The sequence below is a fragment of the Chlorocebus sabaeus genome, chromosome 22 (genome assembly GCF_047675955.1).
Source record: "Chlorocebus sabaeus isolate Y175 chromosome 22, mChlSab1.0.hap1, whole genome shotgun sequence".
NCBI classification, from domain to species: Eukaryota; Metazoa; Chordata; class Mammalia; order Primates; family Cercopithecidae; genus Chlorocebus; species Chlorocebus sabaeus.
Window position 1 is genome coordinate 3,277,168 of NC_132925.1, and position 27,167 is coordinate 3,304,334.

Genomic DNA, 27,167 nt, shown 5'->3' on the forward strand with positions numbered 1-27,167 from the left:
GAAATGAATCTTTATCAAATGAGAAAATAAAACAAAAAAGGTGGGGGGGGGCATCTTGTGCCTCAAGAATAACAAGTTTAAAAAGAACAAAATAACTCTCAAAAAAAAAAAAAAAATAACTCTCTTCGAATACTGAAACTAAGTTAGATTTACCTTGGGTAGCTTTGGAGGATAAAACTAGGCCAGTAGGTCAGGAATTAGAATTAGGTTTTAGCTTAATATGCAGACAAGTTTTATAAAAACTGTAAATGTCTATGCTATGAAGAGATAATTCCTGACACAGAAAGTAATGAGCAAAGAATGAAGACTGTGTTCAGGGTACCGCGGAGAGGGCAGAAGGACACAGACATAGTGATAGTCCAAGGTACTGTCCAAAGGATTCTCTGATAGATTGAAAATAAAAATACACACAGCATTATATCAAAGCCTATTTATCTGTCCACTGCTATCTATAACCTCAAAGAAAATGCCAGAAAACAAATATCTTAATCTCTAAGAATTAGGTTATCAAATTTATATTTATTTTTTAAATTGACAAATAAAAATTGTATGTATTTATGGTGTACAACATGTTTTTAAATAAGCAAACACTGTAGAATGGTTAAATCAAGCTAATTAACATATGCATTATTTTTTATGGTCTAAATATAAGCTCGCTCAGAGGTCATCATGGAAACCTCTATTAAATCACCTACACAGTAACCAACCATTTACCATAAATTCCTTAAGCACAGGGAATGAGCATTTCTTTTCTACTTTGTTGCCTGGTTAGGTGACTGAAAGAATGAATGAGATTATTAAATAATGGTCTTTACAATACAACAATGTCTTAAGTGAAATTCTGTAATAACCAATAGCTGTAAAGTCTACCTCTTAAAGCGGATTTTCAGATCACCACTCCTAAATGCACCTCTCAAATACTTTCCCTAGTCAAACAAGTTTTCTCCATTATTTCTCTCAGCACCCTTTCTTTGGGAACCTACTTATTCCAGGAAGCGTTTCCTGACGAAGTTAATCCCCTGACCCACCCGTTCCCAAAATGCAATTCTCCCTTCTTTCATCATATCGGAAACCCAGTTCCCAAAATGCAATTCTCCCTTCTTTCAACATATCGGAAACATCTTTCATTCATATAGCGCCAACAATTCACTAATGTAAATCGACATTTCATTTTGTGGTCTATATGTACACAACTTGAATCTTGTATTAAAAGCTCTTGCATATTATCAGGTATGCCTGAAACATTCCTTAAAGTGTCTAATACCAGCAAAGGTTGGCAGCTGCTGAATAATAATTTTTTATTATTATCATGATTGATAGTAGTTTACTGAGGAATAAAATAACATTATTAAGCTCCATTAATAATAAACAAGTAGCATTAAATGAGTGGCAAACTGCAAAGCAATGGATGTACTAAAATATATTTATTATGAAGCATGTATGTGTGTGTATACATGTATATGTATACATACATAGTATACATATATGTATATTGTATATTATATATATTTATGTATACATACTTTTCTTTTTTTTGAGACAGGATCTCATTTTTCCACTCTGACTGAAGTGCAAAGGCATGAATACAGCTCACTGCATCCTCAACCTCCTGGGCTCATCCACCCACCTCAGCTTCCCAAGTAGCTGAGACTAAAAGCATGTACCACTACACCATGCTAAGTTGTGTTTTTTGTTTGCTTTTGTTTTTGTTTTCTGTAGCATCTCATTATGTTGCCCAGGCTGGTCTCAAACTTCTGGGTTTAAGCAATCCTCCCACCTCAATCTCCCAAAGTACTAGGATTACAGGCATGAGCCACTGCACCCAGTCCTGAAGTATGTGTGTGTGTGTGTGTGCGTGTGTGTGTGTGTTGTGTGTTTTTTTTTTGTTTTTTTTTTTCCAGATGGAAGTCTCACTGTTGTCACCTGAGCTGGAGTACAATGGCATGATCTCAGCTCACTGCAAAAAATATACATATAGTTATATATATTTTACATATATATATAGTTATATATATTTTACATATATATATATAAAATTTGTTTGTTTTTTTTTTTAAGTAGAGATGGGGTTTCACCATGTTGGCCAGGCTGCTTTCAAACTCCTGATTTCAGGTGATCCACCCGACTCAGCCTCCCAAAGTGTTGGGTTTACAGGCGTTAGCCACCATGCCCAGCCTGAAGTATATTTTAAAACAATGTAAAAACCTTAATAAGAACCAAGTCTCAAATAAGGGAAAGTTTTAGATATGATACTGTTTTGATTAGTGGTATAGAGGAAGAAACTGGGGAAAGCTTCAATTTTCATTTAAGCCTAATGTAAACTCCCAAACTTATGGAAATAGATGAATGTAAATATACAATCCCCTCTACATGTTTGGAAATAACTTTGGAAGACCACTGAATTCAGCTGAGAAAACCCTACCTAAGAAATTATACAACAGCCATAGTCAAAAACACATATTTAAAACAGTAAGAAAAGCAAAAGAATGGTATTCCCCAAACCAACTGCATTACTTCTGAAAGAGTATCGATTACAGTTCTGTTTTTGGTAGCTATTACAGACTCATACAGGTTTCACTGGCAGGAATTATGTGAACCAATGCTAAAGTCTTTGTTTTCCATAAAACTTGTCATTGGAGAAGAACACACCTTTAAAGGAATGCTAATCACAGATTCTAACTAAGCTTCTGCTTAATATGTTTTATTATCAATTACATCTTATCGCCATTTATTATCAAAATCAAAAAATGAAAATTAAACAATCAGTTCCTTATAGAATAAGAATAACAGTGATTCTACTTTCTCTATAAGGACAATTCTACTCACACAATTGAGCTATCATAAAAACTAGTTGGTACTTACTATTTCAAATTTATTCCACAAACTAAACAGCACTGAAAAACCCATAGTATGGGGCTGGACTTCACGTTTCTGTGTTGTAGGGTGTGTAATACCAGGGTACATTCTTTTTTGTGGGTTATCATGTGACAAAGAGAAGAAAGCAACAGACAGTAAGATGCAACGTAAAAATCAAACATCTAAAAAGGAACTAAAACAGGTCGGCAGCATGATGTAGTTCCCTCCCAAAAAAGCATCTAAATATGTTCTAAACATATTTTACGCTGTTTCATCTACATTCATTATCTTTAAGGGAATAGTATAGTGTGTTTGTAGAATCATGAAAAGCAGGAATTCTGGGATGAGACAGGCTAATTTCAAATCCTCACTCTACTACATTGACTGGCCATAGTGAAAGAGCTTAACTTGTTGAACCTCATTTTTCATATTGACAGACAGGGCTAATAACAACACATTCATTTCTAATGTGATTGTTTTAAGTATTAAATAAGATAAGGCATGTTAGTACTTTGTCAAGCAGATAATAACACTGTATAACTTTTAGGCATTATCAGTATTACCATTATTATTAGAGATATTATTGATTCCTAGTGTTCCAGGTTCCGTGTATACAGCTGGGCCTATACCACTGCATCAATCATCACTTAATAAGTCACTTGGGTTTTTTTCATCATGTAAAAATATATCTATATCTATATATAGACTCTTAAAAAGCAATGAGCGCTTAAGATTCAATGACCCATGATAGGAGAAAAGATCAAATAACACAATGAGTTTCTTTTTCTTCATCACCATACTGAATTTAAATCAAAGCTGTCCTTAGGATGCTTGTGTTCAATCTGAATTCATGGAGATGAATAGCAATGATCTTGTCAGTGAATACCCTTCCTATTTGCATAGATATCTGAATGAAAGCTTTACGTCTCCCCTGTTTTTCTTCTACAGATTTAGATTTTGCAACTATATTACTAAATTCATTAATTTAAGCAAGTGGTCGTTCTACCAGGTTGCTAGGGCATTTTCACTTCTCTTCAGATACAAGGGAAATGAACAGATGCATTTTATTTTCCACAGCCTGTACAAGCTGGTTTACTTTACTCAGACAACTTGCTAATGGAATGGTCTGGATATACTGAAATTACTTCCAAAACCAAGCAACTAAAGAAGTTTAAAGCTACCCAGAGGTATGTGTAGTTAACACATACAAAGGTACTTTAACTCACTTTGTGGTATGAGCAAGGACCATTTCAGTGAAGTTTCAGAGTGATAGACTTCCTTTTCAATAAAGCCTAAGTACACAAAATCAGCTTTAGAGCTATGCAACTAAAAAGTAGACATGTTCTTGTATAGGAAAGGAATTGCAGATAGATACATTTCTTTAGCCAAATTAAAAGTCTACCATTAGTGAAAAAAGAAAATCACATGCTAAACAAGAAAATGTAACAGCAGGCAAGTTAAGTTTGAGATCAATTTATGAGACTTAGTGTATCTCATTAGCACTATGTCGCCAAATGATATTGAAACAGACATTTGTGACCTGATTCAATCATTATTTGGTTTCATTTTCTTTTCCTACTCTACATGAAATTGATAATAATGTAAAAGGGCTCCAATCACGTTAGTGCAGAGAAGCTAAAATCTAGCCTTTGTTTCCTCTTCTACCAAAACCCAGGAATAAACTTAGCAAGTTGGTGTTATATATATACTCCATAATGTTGCATAAATTATGACCATACCTAACATGATCCAAAGACTTTTATGTCATATGAATACTATCTTGTTATGCTCATTGAAATTATAAATTAAATCAAGAGATAACATATACCTGAAATGGCTTTTCAAGTACTTAATAATCACATGTAACAGACTTTTTTACTCTTTAACTTTCTATACAAACCAGGCATACGAACTGTGTTTCAAGCAGAACGCGGCAAATAATCTTAGAGGAGAGCTTTGAGGACTCCATGCTCCTTTCATAGCTGACTGTGGACAAGCTGTCCCCAGCTCTCAGGTCCTGTACAGATGAGTTGAATTTAGATATACTTTGAACTTAATACTTTCTGAAATCTAACCAAGAGCATCTTGAGAAAGTGTTTTAACTGTGAGCTGTTATTACTAGAAGTAGTTTAAAAATGTGTTCTAGTAAACCTTGCTCTACTTAACTGAAAGACTAACATGATTTTAAAAACAGATCCCCAAAATACTGTATTATTAGGAAGCAAACCCGACTATTTCCTATATGCTGCATACAAAGCAATCACTTGACACAAAAAGACTATATTCCCATTTAACACAGAACCACATTGCTCTGTTGACATTTGCTTGTATCCTTTGATGGTGCTTTTAACGCTTCATTTAAGTGTCAAACTAGGTGACAAGCATTAAGCCCAGATAGACTATTTAGTCTCATCTTGTGATCCTAGAACATTTTCTACAATTTCTTACCCTCTATCCACTTTCCCCCAAAAATAATATGAATTAATTAAATTAAATAAACAGAATATTCTTTTCCGGCTCTAAGCCATGGACAGCTGTGAACGCCACAGAGGTATTTCTCTCCTTGAATAAAGTCAGAAAGATATGCACAGTCATGCTGTTCAAAATATTATCTTAAGTGTGGAACAACACTGTCATAAGATGTTTGGAAGCCAAGTAAAATCACAGAAATAAGAGGATTTGTAGCAGCCTGTTTTGGCTGAAGGGAAATGAGGCTGAGCTCTCCCATGAAGCAAGCAACATGACACCTTTCGGTGTTAGAAATAGCCTTTTGGATGGTTAAAAAAGAGAGAGGAAAAAGCAAAGCAGTGGAGATCAAAGCTATCTCCCCGTACACCACAGATCATCTTTTTTTCTTCCTCTTCTTCAACAGCAAGATTGAAGGAAGGGGCTGAAAGTGGAGGGTGAAGGGGAAAGGAAATCATGCTAATCCAGAATTGTAAAGAACGGAGGTAGCCTTTTGATCTCCACAGGATGGCAACTTTATTGGCTATGCATAAGTAGTTTCCAACCAGCTGATCAACCAGGTATTAAGGCTCAACCCCTCCATGATCAGTAACCATGAAGTGAGTTATCTGTGAACAGCAGTCAAGCAGAAGGCTCATCTACTAAACGATCACCAGCCCATACTCAACCCACAGCCTAAGAGCAACCACAGGGGAAATGATTGTCTCTCCACAGGCTCTTCTGGGAGGAGTACCAATTATTTGCCTTGGGATTCAGAGCAGAGCAAAATCTTTCCTCAAGTGTGCAAGAAGGACAATGCCATTCATTCTCCAAAATACAACTTGGAAGCCATGTGCGTCTGCATCCCCAGCAGACAATGTTTGGAATCACATTCGGTCTCCTCTTTTAAGCATGCCAGAAATGCAGACATCATCAAGGCTGAATGGGAACGGGTTAGAGGTAAAGAACAGACTGTCTTGCCTGGTGATCTAAAAATTAGAGACCATTTTCTTAACAACAGGAAGAATAATACCTTCCATCCAAATTCTCAAGTGTTCAAACCACAGTCTTATGTAAGTGGATTTTTTTTGAGACAAGTTTTAAAATAAAAAGCGATTGAACCATAATCTTTCTTATTTAAATTCTTCATTTCTCTCTTTCAACTAGGAAAATGCACAGTTGTTAAGAGTTTTAGAGGCAGCGTGGTTTAAATCCCTGCTGAACCACATTTCCCAACTTCTCTCTGATATAGTTTCCACAACAATAAAATCGGGGCACAGTCATATCTTAGAAACAACAGCATATATGTCATAGGATTTTTATGAGCATTAAATAAGATAATAGCGAGTGTTAGTGATAGTCCTAGTTTCATAGTAAAAGTCGCCATTTCCATAAAGTTTCTTATTGCACCTAGAGTTTGAACTCCATCTCATCTTTTAATTATTTCCTTCTTCCACTTTACTGGTCTCGTTTAAACAAAAGCGTTACGATACAGAAGGTAACTACTTGGTGTATCGGTCTTGTATATACATTGAGGCAGTCAGTATTCTAAAGTCTTATCATATGTAGGTTAAAAAACTATTCTATTGATTCACAAAAGAGTTAAACATGCTTCAAATTGCTTTTTTTTTTTTTTTTGTAGTTTTAAACATGCAAACTATCTAGTTCTTTATATAGTTGTTGAATTTAAGGGTATATACACTGACATCATATTTTCAGAAATCCACTTTTTGGGCCGGGCACACTGGTTCATCCCTGTAATCCCAGCACTTTGGGAGGCCAAAGCAGGCAGATCACCTGAGGTCAGGAGTTTGAGACCAGCCTGGCCGACATAGCGAAAACCCATCTCTATTACTAAAAATTCAAAAATTATCCTGGCATGGTGGTGGGTGCCTGTAATTTCAGCTACTCAGGAGGCTGAGGCAGAAGAATCACTTGAACCTAGGAAGCAGAGGTTGCAGTGAGCTGAGATCGCGCCACTGCACTCCATCCTGGGTGACAGGGTGAGACTCCGTTTCAGAAAAAGAAAAAGAAATCCACTTTTTGGATTTGCTGCTTGTGCTGTGTGTGGTCAGAGGGCGCACTCACACTTGGCTGCTCTGTCTACTTCCACTGTATCCCTGCCTATATTTTAAAACTAGCTTAATGCTGGACCTCAGTTTCTACTACACTTCTCTAGACTTCTGCTTTTTGTTTATTACTTTATTTTTCTTTTTGGTTCTTTTCTTTCATGTAGTCTACAGATTACCTTAGGCCTAATTTTAAATTGAATGATAACTTTGCTTTCCTTCTATTTTCCTATATGAACTCGAGCTCACAGGGCAGTTTATATTTTTGTTTTAAGAATTAAACATTTTTTAAAGGCCAAAATTAACCTAAGTATCACCATAACATCTTTTATTAACACAGACGATAATAAATAAAGATTCAACCACTTATAATCTTCACTGAGAAGCTGTTATCCTGCTTACTTCCCGTTGGATTCCTGCTGCCCAGTTATTTTAAATTATAGATATCTAGTCAATGTAAAAATGAAAAATAAATGGTCATTGTTAGTCTGAAATTTAGCATTCTGTGTCACTTTAAATGACATCAGAATATTTCATTTGTTGTAGCAAAGACTAAGAAAAAACTTCAGGTAAACTTTCTGTTCTAAGGCCTTTTAACCATAAATGTCTTATGCATTAGAATATCCATTATCAAGAAATAAAGATATTTTAAAAGATATCACAGTATTCAAGTATGTACGTTTAAAAGCCAGAAAGGTTATAAAGAAACTAGCCAGATCATATCGGAACTACACAATAATCTTACCAGAAAGAAAGACGGAAGAAGGAAGAGAGGAAGATAGACCAGAGACCAGACAATTGGTTCAAATAGTGAAACTTACCTAAAAAAGTTCCTCTTCCCAAGAGAAACCCTACCCCCTCCCTCCTCCCCCCCCAAAAAAAAAACAAGAAAAAGAAAGACAGTATGAGTAAACTATCATTTATTTGAAATTCAAATCTCATCCTAAGTTTGAACTGAAATTCAATTACTTTTTCACTTAAAAGCAGGTTTTAGCAAATGGATTTGAGAAGAGGAAGTCTATGAAGGCAAAATGTTAGATCCTGAGAGAGCACATGGATTTTTTTCAGGGCTACCTCTCCCTGCACCCTCCCACCCCGCAAACTCACCAGAAGTCTATCTGTCCATAAAAAAGGCAGATAGACCAACTAATTAAAGGAATATACCTGAAAAATGAATTTCAGAAGGAATAACCACTTTTTCTACATCCCAGTTTCATTGAATGAAAGGTTATTTTTTGTAGCATCAAGTTAATAGATAAAAGGTTGTAAGAAGTGAACACTCTTAAGCACAACACTTAATAGTAAGTATGCCATCAACATACCAAAATGGAGTTTATAATCTGTTTGAAGAAAAGTGTTAGACTTTGTTAAGTTGGCAGACAGTTAAGGAAGAAAAGAAAGAAAAAAAGAACTGACAACCAATAGATGCTTTCACAGGTTAAATCTTGTTGAAGGTTAAGTTATCCTCTTAGTACACTTTGATTTATTTAAGCTCACCACATTTCTCTTAAATACACTCCATTAACAAGTGATAGACCGTGATCCTAGGCTTGGGGCAAGACATGAAACACAATCTTTCAAGAACTTCATTCATTCTCTGACCAGGTGTCTTGAACACACCCAGGTTACTAGTTACTTGAGTTCTGTGAAGTATTATTCAAATCAATGAACTCACCCTAGCAGCTCAATAGTCTGGCCTCCCAAGTTCAGATTCACAGCGTGAGTGAAAGTTATCAGAGGAATAACAAGCTTCAGGCTAGGTATGAGGGAGCACTTTGGAAAGAAGCTTTTGTCCTGAAAAGTGGCAAAGTAGATAGGCACACCTATAGGAAAAACTTAGGTTTACAAAAATCATCAATGGCTTAAATGGAAAATTAAATAAGGAACAGAAAAACTAGAAATTTTAGATTTCTAAAAGCTAGAAATCAATGTAGCTCTAACATTATAATTGTCTCATATCTATTCAAATTACAATTCTGATATTTACTACTCAGATTACTAAATCTAACAGGAGAGTATATTCCCAAATAATTCTCCAAGTGAAGACAGAATTTCCAAGTTGACACGACCAGCTTTCAGTGATACCTTATTAGTGTGACCCTATCTTTAATCTACAGCCATGATAAAATGTTCCAACATATACAAACTCAACTCAAACAGTGACTAATGACCATTAATCCCTCTATCTTCAGTAATCTGCCCCTCCAGTCATTTATCACAATGACACTTCACTTTACACACGTAAATAAACTTTAACCAGAAAGGTGAATCAACAGAAATCTCAAAGGTATCTGAAGCTGTAAATTAAACTAGGGAGAGACACAGCCAAGAGAGGCAAATAGAGAGATCAGATTTTAATGTTTTCGATTTGCATCCACAGCTAGGTGTGGGGGATTGGAGGGACTATTCAATCACTTCGATAGGCAAACTAAGGAAAACTAAGGCGTTACAGAAGGAGAAGCTGGTTTTGGGGAATGCCAACCCCGAGGAGTTCGTCTACTCATCCCTCCACTGTGACCTACTTGAGACATACCAGGTTGAAACTTCACTTTCTGTTTTCTTTAAAGGAGAAACAATTTGAAACAATTTAATAATTTTTAAAATGTACTTTAGTTGCAAATCTTCCTTGTAACTTTCAGCCAGCAAGCACAATTCATAGGCTAAAATTATTTTAGGGGTTTATTCGGTATCATTTAGCTGACGTATGTGGTTTATTTATTTATTTACACCCCCCTCCCCTCCCTTTTCTTACTCTGTTAACTATCTGTCTTAAGTAAAATCCCCGGTCAAAACATAAATGATAACCATAGACCACAAAAGCTCAAACTAACCTTTAAAATCGTTTCATAATTGTGCAAACTGAGTGACTCTTACCGATAAGCCCTGATGCAACTTGAAGCTCAGTATGAGAATGTGACTATAAAAATTCCGAGGTCCAGTGTGTATGTGTGTGTGTGTGCGCGCGTGTGTTTTAAAGCCTGAAATCGGATCCGTGATTGAAACCAGAATCTACCAAAAAGAAAGAAACAGAAGTTGAGTCGTGGCTCAGTTCACCCATAGTAAAAAAGTTTCTTAGAGAGGGTAAAAAAAAACTATTTGCAAGTGTAGATACAGTGTGTCCTCTTACGTCAGAAGGGCCCCGTTTCAGCATCCTTCCAACACTTCATATGGAATTTCAGTATGATTTAATTAATCCTAAACATCCCAAATTCAGCTGTTTTCTTTCGCCAGTGAGACTTCCCAGGCAACTAACTGTCCCCTTTCCGATGCTGGCAACCGCCTGTTTCCTCCTAAACCCAGCGAGGCAGTGGCTATTTTATATCCTACCTTAAGAAGAAGTTGTTTCATGAAGCTTCTTCAGAATCAAATTTAATTACAGACTTTGGTTACATAAAACAACTACTAATAACCCCTTGTGCTCGGAAGAGGAGGGGCTAGAGGAGGGCTAGGTTCAGGAATCCTGGCCAGCCTGCGGGCCACAAGCTCCCAGGGCGCACATTTCCCTCCCCAGGGAAGCGGCCGGTGGCTGATACTCACTTCGGCTCATCCTGGGGGCCCCAGCTCCCTGCCAGCCGCTGCCTCCTCCCACCCCCGTGCTTAGACGTGCGTTTGCCCAGAGTAATCTGGGCGTGCCCTGAACTTGGCAAAAGGCCGAGATCTGCAAAGAGTCTTGAGGAGGTTCAGGGGCGGAGGGGAGGTTCTGGGGAATGGGAAAAAGAGACAACCCCAAATGCGGACTAGGAACATTTTCCCCTAAAAGTCTTGCAGGAATAGAGCCCCTCCCGCCTTGGGAGGGACGGGTAACCAAAATGCAATTCTGGGTTTGATTGTGAAAAGTGGAGAGAGGGGAACAGGGAGGATCAAGGGTGAAGAAAGAAGACGCGGGGTTACCTGAACAGAGACATATTAATCCAAACAGGTAAAAGTGCGCAGGCTCCGCAATCATTGTCCTCGGGTGGATCCTGCATACAGTCTCATGCCAAGAGGAGAGAGTGGAAATAGGGTCCCCAAATGTATGAAGCCACACACCACACACACCACACACAAAGGCTTAATATAAGCAACGTGGGTCAATTAGCCGGGAGTTTTCAGGGCAATTACTCGTCGACCTTTCTGGACGCTTGTCAGTATCTCAGAGACTTTTGCGGAGGAAGAATTCCGAGGTCTGTCTTCTCCGGCCGCAGGGTTTCCGAGGCGGCTCAGACACTTTCAAGAAGCACCATCCAAAGCGAACAACAAAGAGCCGAAGCAGAAGCGCAGTCGCGCCGCTTCCTGCCTCCGCGGTCTGGCCGAGCCTCCCGGCGTGCGCCCCCCGAGAGTGCGGCCGGGGCAGGCGCGGCGCGGGCGGGCGCGGGGCGGCGGCGGCCAAGCTGGGGTGTGAGAGCGGATCCGGCAGGGCCGAAAAGTGCGGCTCCGTCTCCCCGCGAGCCCAGTCAGCGGCGGGCCACGCGCGGCGGCGGCGACGGCAGCCAAAGGGGCAGCAGCAGCAGCTCCGGAGGACGGGCTCGGGGTGCCGGGAGTGTGACTGGGTGACTCCGCGCGCAGGGGGCGAGCGAGGGGGCGGTGCGGCGACAGCGGCTGCCTGGGCGGGCCCTTGTTCCCATCACTTGGGGGATGCGGAGGGGACTGGAGGCGGCGGCAGGAGCGCGGACCCTCGCACGTCTTCCGGGCGCCCCCAGCCCCGCGCGGCGCCCAACATCACCGCCGGCCCCTCGCCGGCTGGGGCGCTCGCAGGCGCCCCTGAACTACGCAGACGCCCAAACTTCTGGGGGTAGCTGCCTGCACCCCTGGCTCGGGGAAGCTGCAGAGGCAGCGCCCGGCTCTCCCCGGGGCGGCAGAGAAGGGCAGGGAGGATGCTGCTGCGGGCGGGAGAGACGGCCGCCGCGGCTCCCCCGGCTCCTCCCGGATCAGCGGCGTCTGAAGTTTCTGCTCTCACGCTGCCTCCGCTCCAGCTCAGTTGCTTGTGGGTTTCCCCCCGTCCCCGCGGCTCCCGGTTTCCTCCCTCTCCTCCCCGGCCCCAGAATACTTAAAGGGGCCGCGTGGTCCTTGCTGCGCTTCACTCTACTCTCCAGGCGCGGGTCAGGCAAGTTCTGCTCCTCAGTATTTCCATCCACAAGCCAGGGGTGCCCAATGGCGCCCTCAGGTGAGAATCCAATTGCTCAGAATCGGAAATCCAGGCGAATGAGAACCTGTCTTGTTTCTCTCGCCACCCCTAGCTCCCCTGCACCTTTCTCCAAATGGAACCTCCCAGCCAAAGACTTCAAAAATCCTCCTGGTCCAACTTAACCTCTTCCTTGCCGCTCCCCGGAATTGGAATAAACTCTCAACTCCACTCTCACTTCTCCCCATTCCCATTTTAAAAAAAAAGCAATTTTGAGCAACATGCCTTTAGGACAGTAGGTAAACAGAGAACTATCCAGAACATATCAGTAGATGGGCAGTCTCTACGACCATCCTTTTAAGTTGCAGTTGTGGAAAGTCTTGTAGAAAAGGTGCCCAAATCATAAGGCACAGGGTTGGGCCTTGGGATCATTTCCTCATGTTTCATTTGAAACCCTCTCTTTCAACTTGATAGACTTCACACATTAGAAAGCTAACAATGGGGAGGTTAAAAAAAAAAAAAAAAGAGGGAGAGAGAGAAACAAATGCAAAAAAACATTCTTAACTAGCCGAGTTTGCAGTTAGGAGAAGCTAGTCAGCGTTTCAAAACCAACAGACAAGCTTTGACACCCAGTGTGCCCCTCTGAAATCCCAACCTGCCAGTTACAGCTCTGTGACCAGATCTGTCTTCTCTTCTCTGTATCTGTTCTCGAGATATTTTACTGCATTAACAAAAAATACACAAAGCAAAACAAACCTGACACATCTGAAAGGCATTCATTCATTAAGTCAGTCACTTTTCTTTCTTTCTATTAAGTAAGACACAGTGGCCAGGTGCTGTGGCTCACACCTGTAATCCCAGCATTTTGGGAGGCCCAGGGGGGCGGATTACTTAAGGTCGGGAGTTCGAGACTAGCCTGACCAATATGGTGAAACCCCGTCTCTACTCAAAATTCAAAAATTAGCCCGGCGTGGTGGCATTCGCCTGTAGCCCCAGCTATTCGGGAGGCTGAGACAGAAGAATTGCTTGAACCCAGGAGGCAGAGGTTGCAATGAACTGACATAACGCCACCGCACTCTGGGCAACAGAGCAAGAATCCGTCTTAAATAAACAAATAAATAGACACAGTATGTAAGATACCTAACATGCCGAACGCTGAATAAATGGCAGAATTATTATCTACAGAGTTGTGTACCAGAACTTCAAAAAAATTATTTGCTGTCTAGCAGTATATATAAGAAGCTACTTTCGGTGGTTGCCTCTGGAGGAGAGAACTGCACAGTGGATAGGGCAGAGAAGGAGGATTTGCTCTTTTCTACATGGTGGTGTGCTTTTCCATTTCTTTTCAGGTGAGCACATTCATTACCTAATGGAAGATAAAAATTTTAAAGTAAATTGTACATTGATTTTGGTTGCTGCTGGTGCAACCAATGACCTTAGAGCAACATTTTGTGGAAAGTCTGGTTAACAGCACCTATCTTTGAAAGTGAAAGATAGTTTAATCCTGAGAAAACTGACTATAAATTCAGTAAACAGACTGGAGATAAGAATTCAAAGACTGCAACCAAAATCTTTTCAGCAGTAAAAATATGAATGGGCAGTCAAAGCTGAAAAGCATACATCAGTTTGGTCTTGCTGAAGGATATTTAGTGAGAAATGCAGAATATATCTCTTTTTTCTTGGAATAAAAAGTACTTTTAAGATAAGCTTACCTAGTAATAGAAAACAAATAAACACTAAAGTGTAGTACTTAAGAGAAAGACAGCAAGATGGAGAGAAAATTCAAATCCTCATATCATTTGAGTGCATGTTAAATAAAGATGTCAAACTTTCACTTGGTAATAGAGATATGTTTTTAAATATAATGAAGAATATGTATCAGGATCCCTATTGCATTGTTCCCCAAAGTGGATCTCCTGGTCTCTGGAAGTTTGCTCATATCTCTCAAGATCTCTTTTGCCATTTATCTCATTGAATGCAAACCAAATTAATATCACCCTTTATTTCTCAACTTCAGTAAGCAATACCCATCCCGTCTCTTCTAGGAGATGATATTACCTAGGGCAGTTATCAGTAAGTATCCTCAAGGAGCTAACTTTTGGCCAGCCCCCGATGAAGACCATCATCACCAATTCATATGTGTTAGTCCTTTCTTTTTTCTGCGTCATCCAAAGTGTGTCTATTTTCTGTCAATTATATTGGCAAAGATGGCATGCAACGACAAGAACTTGTGTTCAGAAGGCATTGTGGAGCTGTAAGAAGTGAAACTCAATGCACCTGAGAACTTTTGTATCTATTTCCTTTTCCTCACTCGTGCAAATAAACACTTAGGGAACATCATCTGTGTGCAAAAAAAAAAAAAAAAAAAAAAAACCAGTAAAGTGTGCTGTGGGGACAAAATGCAAATATAATTCCTTTCATTTAGGCTTTTAGAGCTCCTACTGTGGGGAAGTACACAGAACAGGCTTCAGGGTGGAATCTGTCTGAAAAAAAATAAAAACCAAGTGCCATTGGGGTAAAAGACATCCCAGTACTTTCCTAGAGATGGATGGATCATAGCAACTGGTGTCACCTCTTCAGTTTTGCTCCTGAACTTTAAATTACCTGGAAGAATGTGTGAAATGCTCGTTGTGTCTGTATGAGTGCCTGTGCAAGTGTGAGTGTATACATGTGGACAGGGAAGGTACTCACAGAAGATCTTCATGGAACTCTGATATGTACAAGAGAACCTCGACTCACTCCAGTTTGGGTGGGAGACACAGCACAAGGAAGGAGAAAGTGTACTGACTTGTACTCAGGAACCCTTTCTGATCACTATGATCTGAATGAATTGTGGGTTCTAAATTTCCATTTAGAACCTATGAAATTCAGGATCCCAAAAATTCAGGATCTTCCCTGAGAATTCTGGAGAAACCTGAAAATAATACATTACAGTAGTCCCGTGAAGAAAGACTTTTTGACAGTCAAAATTCTAGAGCAGTAATGATCTCTTGCGTTGCTCCAATGATTATATCTTTCATGGAGGTAGCCACAGGAACTCGGGAAATTACAGAACACCAGGGTCTTTCCAAAGATTGCAGGTACCACTTATTCAGATGAGTAGGAGGGGAATAGAGTTCCTAAGCTAACTGTAATATAAACCAGAACATCTCTGCCTTCTTAGCTAAAAGTTTTAGAATCAGACCGAGCCTGGGATGCAAGCCCTAAGTTCCAGCAAATCTGGTGAGAAGCAGTGAGACCACAGGCAGCACACACCAAGGCCGTGCTCAATACTCCGAGATCCCATCCCCCAGAGTGCAACAGTCAGTTCAGTAATTCTTACACAGAATTGGTGAATAATCTGTGTGATCCTTGGTATTTAAATGGATGAACTAAGATGAATGTTTGAATAATTGAATATTTGAATATTTTCCTAAGTTTGGATATGTAAGAAAATTCCGATCTCAGAAAGCAAGCTAAAGTGATCCGAATAAAAAGAGAGTAAATTGAGATTTGTTGGAACATCTACTGTGTTTCAAAAATGTGGCCTATTTAGTGTTAGCTTTCCTGACTAAGCTGCACATGGTAGCTTCAAATGTACATAAGGTGCATTTTAACAGTATTACTTTTGTTTGTTTGCTTCTCTGCTACTTAAAGCAGGTAATTATGTGTTCCAAACCAAAAATCACAGGGAGGAGAAATTCCCAGGGTTATTCATCTTCACTTACTTAAAGACTTCAGGCATTGTTATTGGGGCCAATTTTTTTTTTTTTTTTCCTTTTCTTGAGAAGGAGTCTCGATCTGTCATCAGGCTTGAGTGCAGTGGTGGGATCTTAGCTCACTGCAACCTCCGCCTCCCATGTCCAAGTGATTCTCCTTGCCTCATTCTCCCAAGTAGCTAGGATTACAGGTGCCGGTCACCATACCCGGCTAATTCTGTGTGTGTGTGTGTGTGTGTGTGTGTGTGTGTGTGTGTGTGTGTGTGTGTTTAGTAGAGACGAGGTTTCACTGTGTTGGTCAGGTTGGTCTCGAACTCGTGACCTCGTTATCCGCCCACCTCAGCCTCCCAAAGTGCTGGGATTACAGATGTGAGCCATGGCGCCTGGCCGGGGCCAATATTTTTAACACAGTATTGTGAAGGTTTGTAACGGACCATCATCCTATTGGTCCCACCAGATGTTGTACTCCAGCCTCGCTATTACTCTGTAAGGCTCATTAAGAAATATAGGGAAATTATGAGATACTCAACTTTGCAGTGGAATTACTGTGACTGTGTTTGTCTTTTAGCATTTCAGCATCTCACAGACATTGTAGATGTTCTAAAACCAAGTGCTATCCTGCTAAGCGCTTCTGAGAGCGCCTGGGACCTCACATATTAGCAACAATGGGTCTGGCTAGAATTTACTCCTTTAATGTTAAGAGGGGGTGAGCTTTTGAAGATAAAGGAGAGGATACAGAAAAGTGGCACTAATTAAGGGCACTCTTGGGGTCCCTTACAAACATTATCCACTCTAATTTTCACCACAGTCAAGTAAGTTGACGTTATTATCCCACTTTAGAGATGATGTTGAGATTACATAATTAACTCAAAGTTAAGAGGCTCAGTAGTCAGGGAACTTATATTTGAATGCAGTTTGTTTTGAACCAAAGCACTTGAAGAAACAAAAATGAGTTCGTGGTAGGATAGGCTTGGGAGACTTGGGATTCTATAGATCTAAGGATTCCCCAAAGCCTTTAATATGCACAGAAGCATTTTGTGTCCCCAAGAGAGGATAGTTATGAGAAATCTTGTCTCTTTAATAAACATTGTTCAGTTTACAGCATTTGACTATCGTGGTAATATCTCTAATACCCAATACCCTACACCTGAAAATTAAGATCTTCAGCTTTCCGGATTAAACTGCATATGATGGTTACTTGGCAGTAAACTTGTGTTAAAATGAGCAATGGAGTATTCCTCACTGAGAAAGACCATACATTTAAGTAATTGCACTTCTAAGCCTTTCTTCATAGAGCAGTCAGAGGGATCTTGTTAAATCTGAGACAGATTATGCCTCTGCTCTGCTCAAAACCCTCCAGTGGTTTTCCTGTCTCACTGTAAGTGACAGCCCGTGCCTTTCCAGAAGTCTACGAGGCCTAACATGAGCCAGTCACTCATACTTTGCTGACATCATCTCCCCCTGCATTTACCTGGTTTTTTCTCACTGTGTTCTATCACAATGACTTCTATGCTGTTTCTAGAATGAATTAGACAGCCTCCTGCCTCAAGGGATTTACATGTGCTCTATGTGGAGTACTCACCTCCATAAACCTGTGAACTCTCATTCTCCCTTCTCACCGGTTTTTATATCATCAAACCTCAGAGAGGCTTTATCTGTCCAGGTACTTTGAAATTACATTCTCATACAATACTTCCCATGTCCCTTCCACTTGTTTAGTTTAGACTTTTTTTCCTTTAAAGCACTTATTCACATCTAAGATACTATACTCTTTTTTGTTTTGTTGCTGCAACCCTCCTTTTACAATGAGGCCTGGGATTCTTGATCATTTTGTTTACTTTTATAGTCCCAGCATCCAAAACAGTGCCTGGCACCGAGTAGGCACTCAGATGTTTGCTGAGTGAATGAATGAGTTTTATCTCACCGTTAATATGTATTTTTGAAAAATGCTTCTTCATTTAACTATTTCTATAGTTCTAAAATTTATTTTCTTTAATACATAATGTAACCACTTTTCTACTTTAACTAACAGAGAACTAACAGTGAATATCACCTATGGAGCTCATGTTTCAGTGGACTCTAATAACTTCAAAATCAAAGTTCTGACTAAATAAGCACATTCTTATTTCGATCAGGTTATTTGGGACCAAAGAGATTGGGAACACTGACTGAGTTTAAAGTGCATAACATTCACAAGAAGGAAACCTCAAGATTAACTCTTCATAAATAAGAAAACTGAAGCTTAAAGGAACCAACGTTTCCCAGAAGACTCCTTTAGTTAGTAGTTTACTCGTGACTGGAACACAATAGCTAGAAAACACTTCTTTCTACCAGAATAATCAGCAATTCTTGATCAAGATTCTCTACCTTTAACATCCTGACATCATTAGATATGGCGTAGTATAATAGATATTGTATCATTATTGTATTACATGTTATGTTTTACATATAAGTTTACAAATATATTTTACATATTACTGACTCATCAGGAACTGCGAATGATGTTTCTGTTGTAGTTCCAGTTTCTAATAGAATAAAAATTATAACAAGCAATATTTATATAACATTATGTGCTGTGGGTACTATTCTAAGTATTTTATGTATTCTAACTCATTTAATCCTCAGGAAAAAATATTATTAGGTCAATTATTGTTATTATCTCATTGTATACATGAAGGGCAAGCATAAATTTTAACAGTGAGGGGCAAATAAAAGTTGTTGATGAAAGTAATGTAATTTTTACAGATTCAGTTCTCGCTGAAGAAAGCTATCAGTGTGTATGTTTTGGTTTTTGTGTGTAAAGATCTAGTTTCATTTTAGGACTCAATACAAGAAAGTGACTCTGAAATATATGCATTTTTAGTTCTACTTCTATATGAAGTAAGAAGTTCAAAGCTTTTTTATTTTGTGTCCAAAATGTTCAAAGTGGATTTATGCTTCTTTTAACTCTAATGAGATGACATGAAAAAAATATATTGTACAAGTTTAAGACATTTGAAGGATATTGGGAAACATAAAGAGAGAGATATATATATAAAAATCTATATCTCACCATGGGATTTGCTGTCTTTTGGTTTCTTACTTCCAGATACATCTGAAACCAAACATATACTATTCTAATCATGATTTAAAATTCTCTTAAATTGGGATCATAGTTAACAGCTGCACAGCTGAATGACACCCTCTATAGGCTTACAATTTGAACACAAACTATTTTGTAAGTAATTTACATTACGTTTAATTCTGCAGATGTGTTTTACAAAACTGTTTAATGCTTTTGGTTTTTCATTGCTTTAAAAAAAAATCCTTCCAATAAATGTTTATAGGATTGAGGCACATATGTTGGGATTTATGTCTTATTTAGTGCCTTCATTATGTTTAGTCCCACCTGTTGTTTGTTTATTTGGAATAATATTTTACCCAGGTTTTAAGTTATTTTAATCAGTTAGACAAATTAGCTAGACAAAAAGTATGAGCAAGAAGAAAGTCTGTTTGCAGATTGCAGTTTTCTGGGCATTCATGCCTTTGGCATTTCATCTAACTACCCATTTCCTAGTGGAAAACGGGCAAGAAGTACTATGTTCATTTAAAAAACATCTTGAAATTGTATTAGAGTTTCCTATTTAAATGTTATTTTTGGGGTCAGTAAATAAATATTCAATGTTACACTACCTTTGAAAAAAGACTATCCAAGCTTATAAGTAATAATAAAAATACTAAAGAATTCATTAAATTGTCATGTCGCATTATTTGAAAGTTGTTCATTTTATAACCTATTAATCTATTTCTCTCTTATATGGCCTATGGGAAAGCTTCACATTTGAGAAGCCAAACTGGAGCTTTGGGATTTACTAGCTGCTTCATGTGACTGAGGACGATGCTTGTAAATACGAAAGTGCTCATTCTTGTGGGTAAATACTCAATCCAAATCCTGTAATTGTCACTGAGAAACAGACTGCTCTTGAAAACTGATGTAGAATAGAAACCTACTGTCTTAACAACAAAGATAATTATATATTTTCCCAAGAATTTAATCACTCCTTTCTGACATCCTGGCCATATTCCAAAAGAAATCATCCAACTTCATTATTGGAACGAAAAGCCTTTGTTGATTTGATCTAATCTCATCTTCTCAATTTCCTATCAGTACATATTCTTTAAAGCTGCTTTATTATACCTAGACGGTAGAATTTCACTTGTAACACCATATCTTGTTGTATATATCTTGTTGCAGTTATGCATCATATGTGTATCTGTGAAACAAAACAGGTGTTTGCTGAAGCCAATGAAACAATCTTATCCCCAAAAACATGATACTGAAATTATTCTATTTATACGAAGATTTCTAAATACTACTTTTTACTTACAATGTTTTAATTACAAAATAGAATATCGTTTTACCAGTTTAGCATGTTAATTCTTTGCTAAAAATATTGTTAAGAGTACATATGAAAAGTAATATGGTTGATAGTCTTATATTCAGATGCTAATTGGTTCTAATAAGGTTTTAATTTTTTTCACAATATAGAAGTAACACATTTCTAGAGCATTTGGAAACTACCAGCAAAAGAAACAAAAAAAATTACAGTCATTCTCTCAAATAGAATCACATATGCTGTCAACATTTTGTTGTTTATCTTTTTTCACTTTGCATGTAAAGACTTTTTTTCTTACAACATGGAATAGAAGTTTAAAAACTGTTATGAAACCTACATTTTCACTCAAAGATAGTCATAAGAATTTTTTTCCAGGACATAAAATATTCTTTAACACTATTATTAAAAGAGCAAAATAGAATCCCATCAGATGAATGTGTTAAAATACATGTAACTGGTCTCCAATTGTTAGACATTTAAGTTATTTCTAATTGCTATGAAAGTGTGCATAATCTGATTTTTTAAAGTTATATTAGAATGTTTTATGGCTAAAGTGTTAGTAAATTTCATTTTAATTGCAGATATCCTATTGAAGCAATACATACTTTCCATAATTTATTAAATTACCCAATTGTTTGAAGTTGCTTTGTAGATTGCTTATTCCAATGATCTTAGAACCAACATGTGTAAGAGTAAGAAAGATCATGGATAACTACAAAAAACCATGAGACAAATATTAACAACTAAATTTGCCCTTTGTATTTAATAGAATTATTATATTTTTGTTTAAGGGATGCCTTTGTTTTCATTGTAAGTGATTAATAAATGAAAATGTTTGTTCTTCACAACTATGCTTGAATTTCACAGGTCTTGGATTTCACACCAGAAAGTAAACTCTTTTCTTTTTGTAACAGCAATAAATTAAGACATAAGTGCTTTTCCTAAACAGTTACCTTTGGGAAAGAAGTATAAACTGAAGCACAGTTCATTATTTCACTAAGTGTTCCTTTCAGCTGGGAGAGCATGCTGTTTAATATTTGGCTACGAAAATTATTGTCAATGATTATGACGTGGCCATACATGAATGTACTAGTCTAAATAGGGATCAACCGATCTGTATCGTGTGCATCATAGTTCATCCACATCACATCGCTTTGGCCTTCACATCGCTTTGGCCTAACATCACCTATTTCTTGATTTTCCTTTAAATTTCACAGGTGGCTTATCACACAACAGGAGTTTGAAAGACTTAGTTATCCCCCTTTTCCTGGTGCTGAATGAACCATAAAATTTAACATAATTTTTAAAAGGGCATCATCTCTTACGCTTTACTGGCTGAAGAAGTAATATCATTATTTTTTGAGTTTAGTAATGTTGTCACTTTAAAAAATCAGATATTTATCTGGAAAACCATCTGTCTTAAATAACAGTGAATATTAGTTTATATTAACTTATACTGAAATGTGCAGAACATTTGACAAAGTCTAATTAACAAACCCGATTCTCCACTACACTACATTCTCTGATCTTGCTCCCCTTAATATTTTCCAATAATAATACCTTAAAAGGTGGTAATGCATACAGAGATGTTTCTTTAGACATATGTATATTACCTAGGATATCATTAAATGTGCTGTAAAGGTGGAAGCTATGTGATTAAAGTAGGAGAACACAGTTTGAAGAATTTGCCATTTGGCCCATCCTTCCCCTGGGTAACTCCAATTTACCTTTTAAGTTTCAGATCAAAGTCTCTTCCTCAGAAAAGCCTGCCTAGACCTGCCATTTCCAGCCTTTCCTTACATATCAGATTTCTGTGTGATGTTGCTAGAACAACATTTACTATTTCTCCAAAGCACTGATCACAAATAATTGCTGTAAAAATATATCTTGTAAACCTGCCTCTTCTGTACATCTTGTAAACCCCACAGTGGAAGTAATGACTTGCTTTCCAATGGTATTTTCTCTCTCCCCAAAGTACATTAAGCACTATTTTGTGTTGACAATTTTGTGTAGTATACTAAGTTTTGGAAAACACTTAGCTAGACAAAAAAATACGAGCAAGAAGAAAGACTATTTGCAGATTGCAGATGTCTGGGCATTTATGCTTTTGGCGTTTCATCTAACTATCCATTTCCTAATGGAAAACGGGCAATCACTAAAAGGTTTACTCTATTTCAATATTCTCAGCCAGGGGTGATTCTGCCTCCTTACCACAATCCCTCCCCATTGACATTCTGCAATGTCCGGAGACATCTGTGGTTCTCACAGCTGGGGAGGGGAGTGGAGGACATGGTGAGAAGGTGGTATAGGCATCTAGTGTGTTAAGGCAAGGGATACCGCTGAACATCTTCCATTGCACAGGACAGTCCCCCACTCACAACAAAGAATAAGCTGGCCCAAAATGTCAATAGTATCTAGACTGAGTAACTCTGCTCTAGTTTAACTTTAATATACATTGGGGAATGTTTTGGTTTATGTAAGGATTATATAATATGGTGGGCATGCACCTTATGATTTGGGTACAGTTAGGCTCTAAAGTTATTAGTCAAGCAATGCTGTACCTACTGCATGGGAGAGTACTGTGAATATTATATAATTCTATACAAATATCTTCAAAGCATTATTAAATGCTTATACATCTTCATAAAGAAAATACAATTACATTCTTCTAATATGTTGTTATCTAGAGCTTTATATAAAGAGGCGTCTCTTTCCAATATGTTATTTATATTTTTGAGCTCGCTCTGTTGACCAGGCTGGAGTGCAGTGGTGCAATCTCAGTTCAATGCAGCCTCCACCTCCTGGGTTCAAGCAATTCTCTTGCCTTAGCCTCCCAAGTAGCTGGGATTACAGGCACGCACAGCCACGCCCAGCTAATTTTTGTATTTTTAGTAGAGACAGGGTTTCTCCATGTTTGCCAGGCTGGTCTTGAACTCCTGACCTCAGGTGATCCACCTGCCTCTGCCTCCCAAAGTGCTGGGATTACAGGTGTGAGCCTCCATGCCCGGCCCCAATACATTATTTACTTTCATGCATACTTGAATTTTATAGGGTAATAAAGGTGATATGTGATGGTGAGGCAGAGTGCACTGTTGAATTGGCATGGACGCTTAGCTAGATATAAGCTATTGAGAGTTAATCAAATTTTTATGGCGATAATTGCCAAATGCTACCCAAGTTTACATGATGAAATGAGAACTAACAAAATTTTGCTTTTGTGTGGTTGTGGCTTTGAATGAGTATAGTAAATATAGTCTATTGACATGTTTCAGTGTCTTGTTAGTCATTACTGAATATATATGTGTACTTTGATATTTCCCCAGGAAAAAATAAAAAACACATGAATAACATGTATTATTCCTCTTCCAGTGATATACAAGATAAAGGAATATCTCAGGCAACTTAAAAGTTAGTTTACTTAAACTTGCTCTTTGGAGCAGGAAAATTAAAATGCTTAGGTGCATATGTAGAATAATAATGAAGCACAATATTTATTTCTAAAATGTGTAAGTAGGTAAGAATACAAATGTCCATCTCTACCACTGACTAGCTGGGTGACGGTGGATAAGTTTCTTAATATCGCTAACACCTATTCTTTCTATATTAAGTGAAGAGCATAATAGTTCTCCCCTTCTAGGAGTTTTGCAATGATTGAAACAAGTAATACATGTAAAATGCTTGTAATGGAGTAAGCAATCATCAAACATTAATTGATTATTTTTATTGTGATTTCATCGTGAAAAAGAAAGCTCAAGATTAAGTTTATAGTTAGCAGTAGAAAACTGAACACTTTTAATTAATAAGGGAAGTCATATAAAGATTGCTAAAAGATTGTTCAGAAAACCATAAACACAATTTGAAACATGTCTACATACAATACTCTTCTAAATAATTCAAATTTGATTTGATTTAGGGAGTTTGCAATTAATATAGTATTTTTAAAACCCAATGCTCTTAAACAATAGTAGGATGGACACACAGACTTATACAGGGTACGAAGCCAAAAAAATGGAAAGGAAATACTCAATGTATATGCTTAAGTGTCATAAAATGAGCTTTCTAAATGCTTACCTATTTGTGTGTAGATAAGGCTTAAGAGAGGGAAACAATAGCTTCTAGAATGAAAGAATCATAGTTGTTTTAAAGCTAGGAGGTCCAGACATTCCCTGACCTTATAACAATGATACGTATTGAGTAAATTATTTTTTAATACACAATACAGGGTACAAAATATCTTCAGAACTAATTTAACTTTGAGAGAAAATATTACATTGTTGTTTAAATTAGATTTTTATCAAGATTTTCCTTCCATTGCACATTACACTAAATCCCCCATGCTTTTTGAGAAATATATTTCATTTGTCCATCATAAAATGATTTAAAAATGAGAAAAAATATAATAAATTTAACTTAATAAATTAAATTTACAATGAATATACTAATGGATGCTTAAAGTAAGTACCAAGGAACCATTTATTTGCAAAAACTTAAATCAGATGAGAGGTATTCTTCTAGCTCAGATAATTCACTTACTACCCTGCCACTATGAAGTGGGCAACAGAATCTCTCCTTATAGAAACGTCTTTAAAAATACAAACATTTGTAGTTTTTGAAATGTTCTCTAAAGTTTGGGTAACATTTACCACTATGCTATTTCTTAGTTTTTTATTCATGTGCCCTTGGACTAATTTCAGATAAAGAGTTCACTATAGTTATAATAAATTATCAAAAACATAAATAAAAAACTCAAGGGGTGCACATCCACATCCACATCCTATTGAAATAGAAGTTGGTAGCAGGTCTCTTTAATTTGTGTTCTTATCTGTTCGTAACAGAAAATCCCTCCCCTATGAAATGTTTCAATTGGTTGCGGGTGTTTAGTACACAATGCTCTATTGCCCTCTGCTGGCTGGAAAATGATAAATAAAAACTTCCGTTCATTAACTAGATGGGGACCTTAGAAAATTACATATGGAAGATGACACAGTTCAAAATAATAAACTAATATATTAGAATGGTAGAACATTAAAGAATGAATTTTAAAAAATATTCTCACATATTTCAAAACTCATAAGATTTTAGTTTTTGTATTAGCTGAAAAGTCTGATTATTTTATACAAATCTAAACACTCATGACTTCAAGATAACACAATTTCATGATTTTAAAATGATAATCGCAAGTCTCATAATTGTCCAGGAATTCTGGGGATTTTCCAACAAGATATGTATGATCCAAGTGTTGACACATTTGTGGAATATTTTTATAATTTTATGATGTCTCTAGTGTGTTTATTTCTTTAAAGTAATACTTCTACCTAGTTTAAAGAATATTCTTAGCATTTTTATGTAAAATTTAAAGACTTATTTACCAATTAGAGTGACTTATTTCACATATTTCATTCTCTGTGGAAGCATTCCTTATATATGATTCACATATCACTGAGGAAAAACCAACATTGTGTAATGGTGTGTAAATTCTCTAATGAAAACAAAAGTGACAGTGCCCCCAAGGAATATAAAATGTATAGAGCAATTAATCCACCTGGTTTGATTTTACCACTACATGCTGCTTTAATGCTTGAATACATTTATTTCAAAAACATTTCTAAAGAATATCCTTATCATCCAGGGCAGAAGACAATAGACTTTATCATTAGGGTGGCCTTGCTGGTTTTTCTAAAACGCACTTGGGTTAAAAGCTTAAATCAAATTTGTCATTTTTTTTCCAAAATTTTGACTAGTATTCTGAATTTGTGATTTATTTTATATTTTCAATAGTTCCTCTCAGCTACAATATATATTAAAATACTTTGGTCTTCATTTCTCAAAGTGCTTTTTCTGGAACATTTTTAAAACTTGAGCTGTGGTTCTTTGAAATAGGATTTTATCCCATAGGCTCAACCTTCTTATTCTACCCTCCGAATTAGTGTCTATTACAAATCAGGAGAATAATTTTTCCCTATGGCTTCCCTGACAAAACAACTGTCAATCCTTTCAAAAATGTCGGGAGCAAATGCTGCTTTATAATTTACTCTAACTACCTCTGATCTAGATTGTATTCACATCTCAAACTTTCCAAGAATATATTTTCCGTCGAATCCTTAAATCACTTGAGGCCTTTGGTTCTCCATAAACTGAGAGGAAAAAGTTTCATCCTAGAAAATATTATTATTATAACAAACTGATGTCAACATTTTTTTTACTTCCCAATTCTCAAGTGAGGTTTAAAAAGATGCCCTTTGCCTTTACTTTTCACATTTAATCCTCAGAATTTTTACAGTTTGTATCTTAAGACTCAGGAACATAGAAAAATGAGATTTACAGAGATGAAAAGCATCTCCAAATTTACACAGGATGGCGTATTATTCAGAAGCCAGGTCTGCCTGACTTCAAGTGCATGGTCTTTTCACGACCCTTTGTAGTCTCTAGGAGTGAAGAATGAAGGAGGGAAGCCATTTGTATTGGAATTATAAAGTGATCATGCCCTTTGAGATAGTATTTCCAACTCTAGGAAGCTAAGGAAACATTCTATATATAGTGAAAGATCTCTATGATAGTATTAATTAAAGTAATGTGGGAATAAAGAGGAAAAAACTAGAAGAGGTCTAAATTTCTAATAAAA

General features: G+C 37.4%; 1 protein-coding gene across 8 annotated transcripts in view; it reads right to left on the reverse strand.

Moving 5' to 3' along the window:
* The window catches only part of ROBO1 (roundabout guidance receptor 1), a 1,151,566-nt gene that overhangs the window by 393,713 nt on the left and 730,686 nt on the right, over positions 1-27,167 (reverse strand). For 3 of the 8 annotated variants that reach the window (XM_073009656.1, XM_073009655.1, XM_007986188.3), the window contains exon 1: positions 11,262-11,679. The exons of 4 other annotated variants lie outside the window; for them this stretch is intronic. In XM_073009656.1, coding sequence (XP_072865757.1) covers positions 11,262-11,316 — 55 coding nt within the window. In that variant the 5' untranslated portion in view covers positions 11,317-11,679. Of the gene's footprint in view, positions 1-10,697; positions 11,233-11,261; positions 11,680-27,167 lie in introns of those variants that run through there. One more of the 8 variants, XM_073009654.1, reaches the window with a different exon arrangement.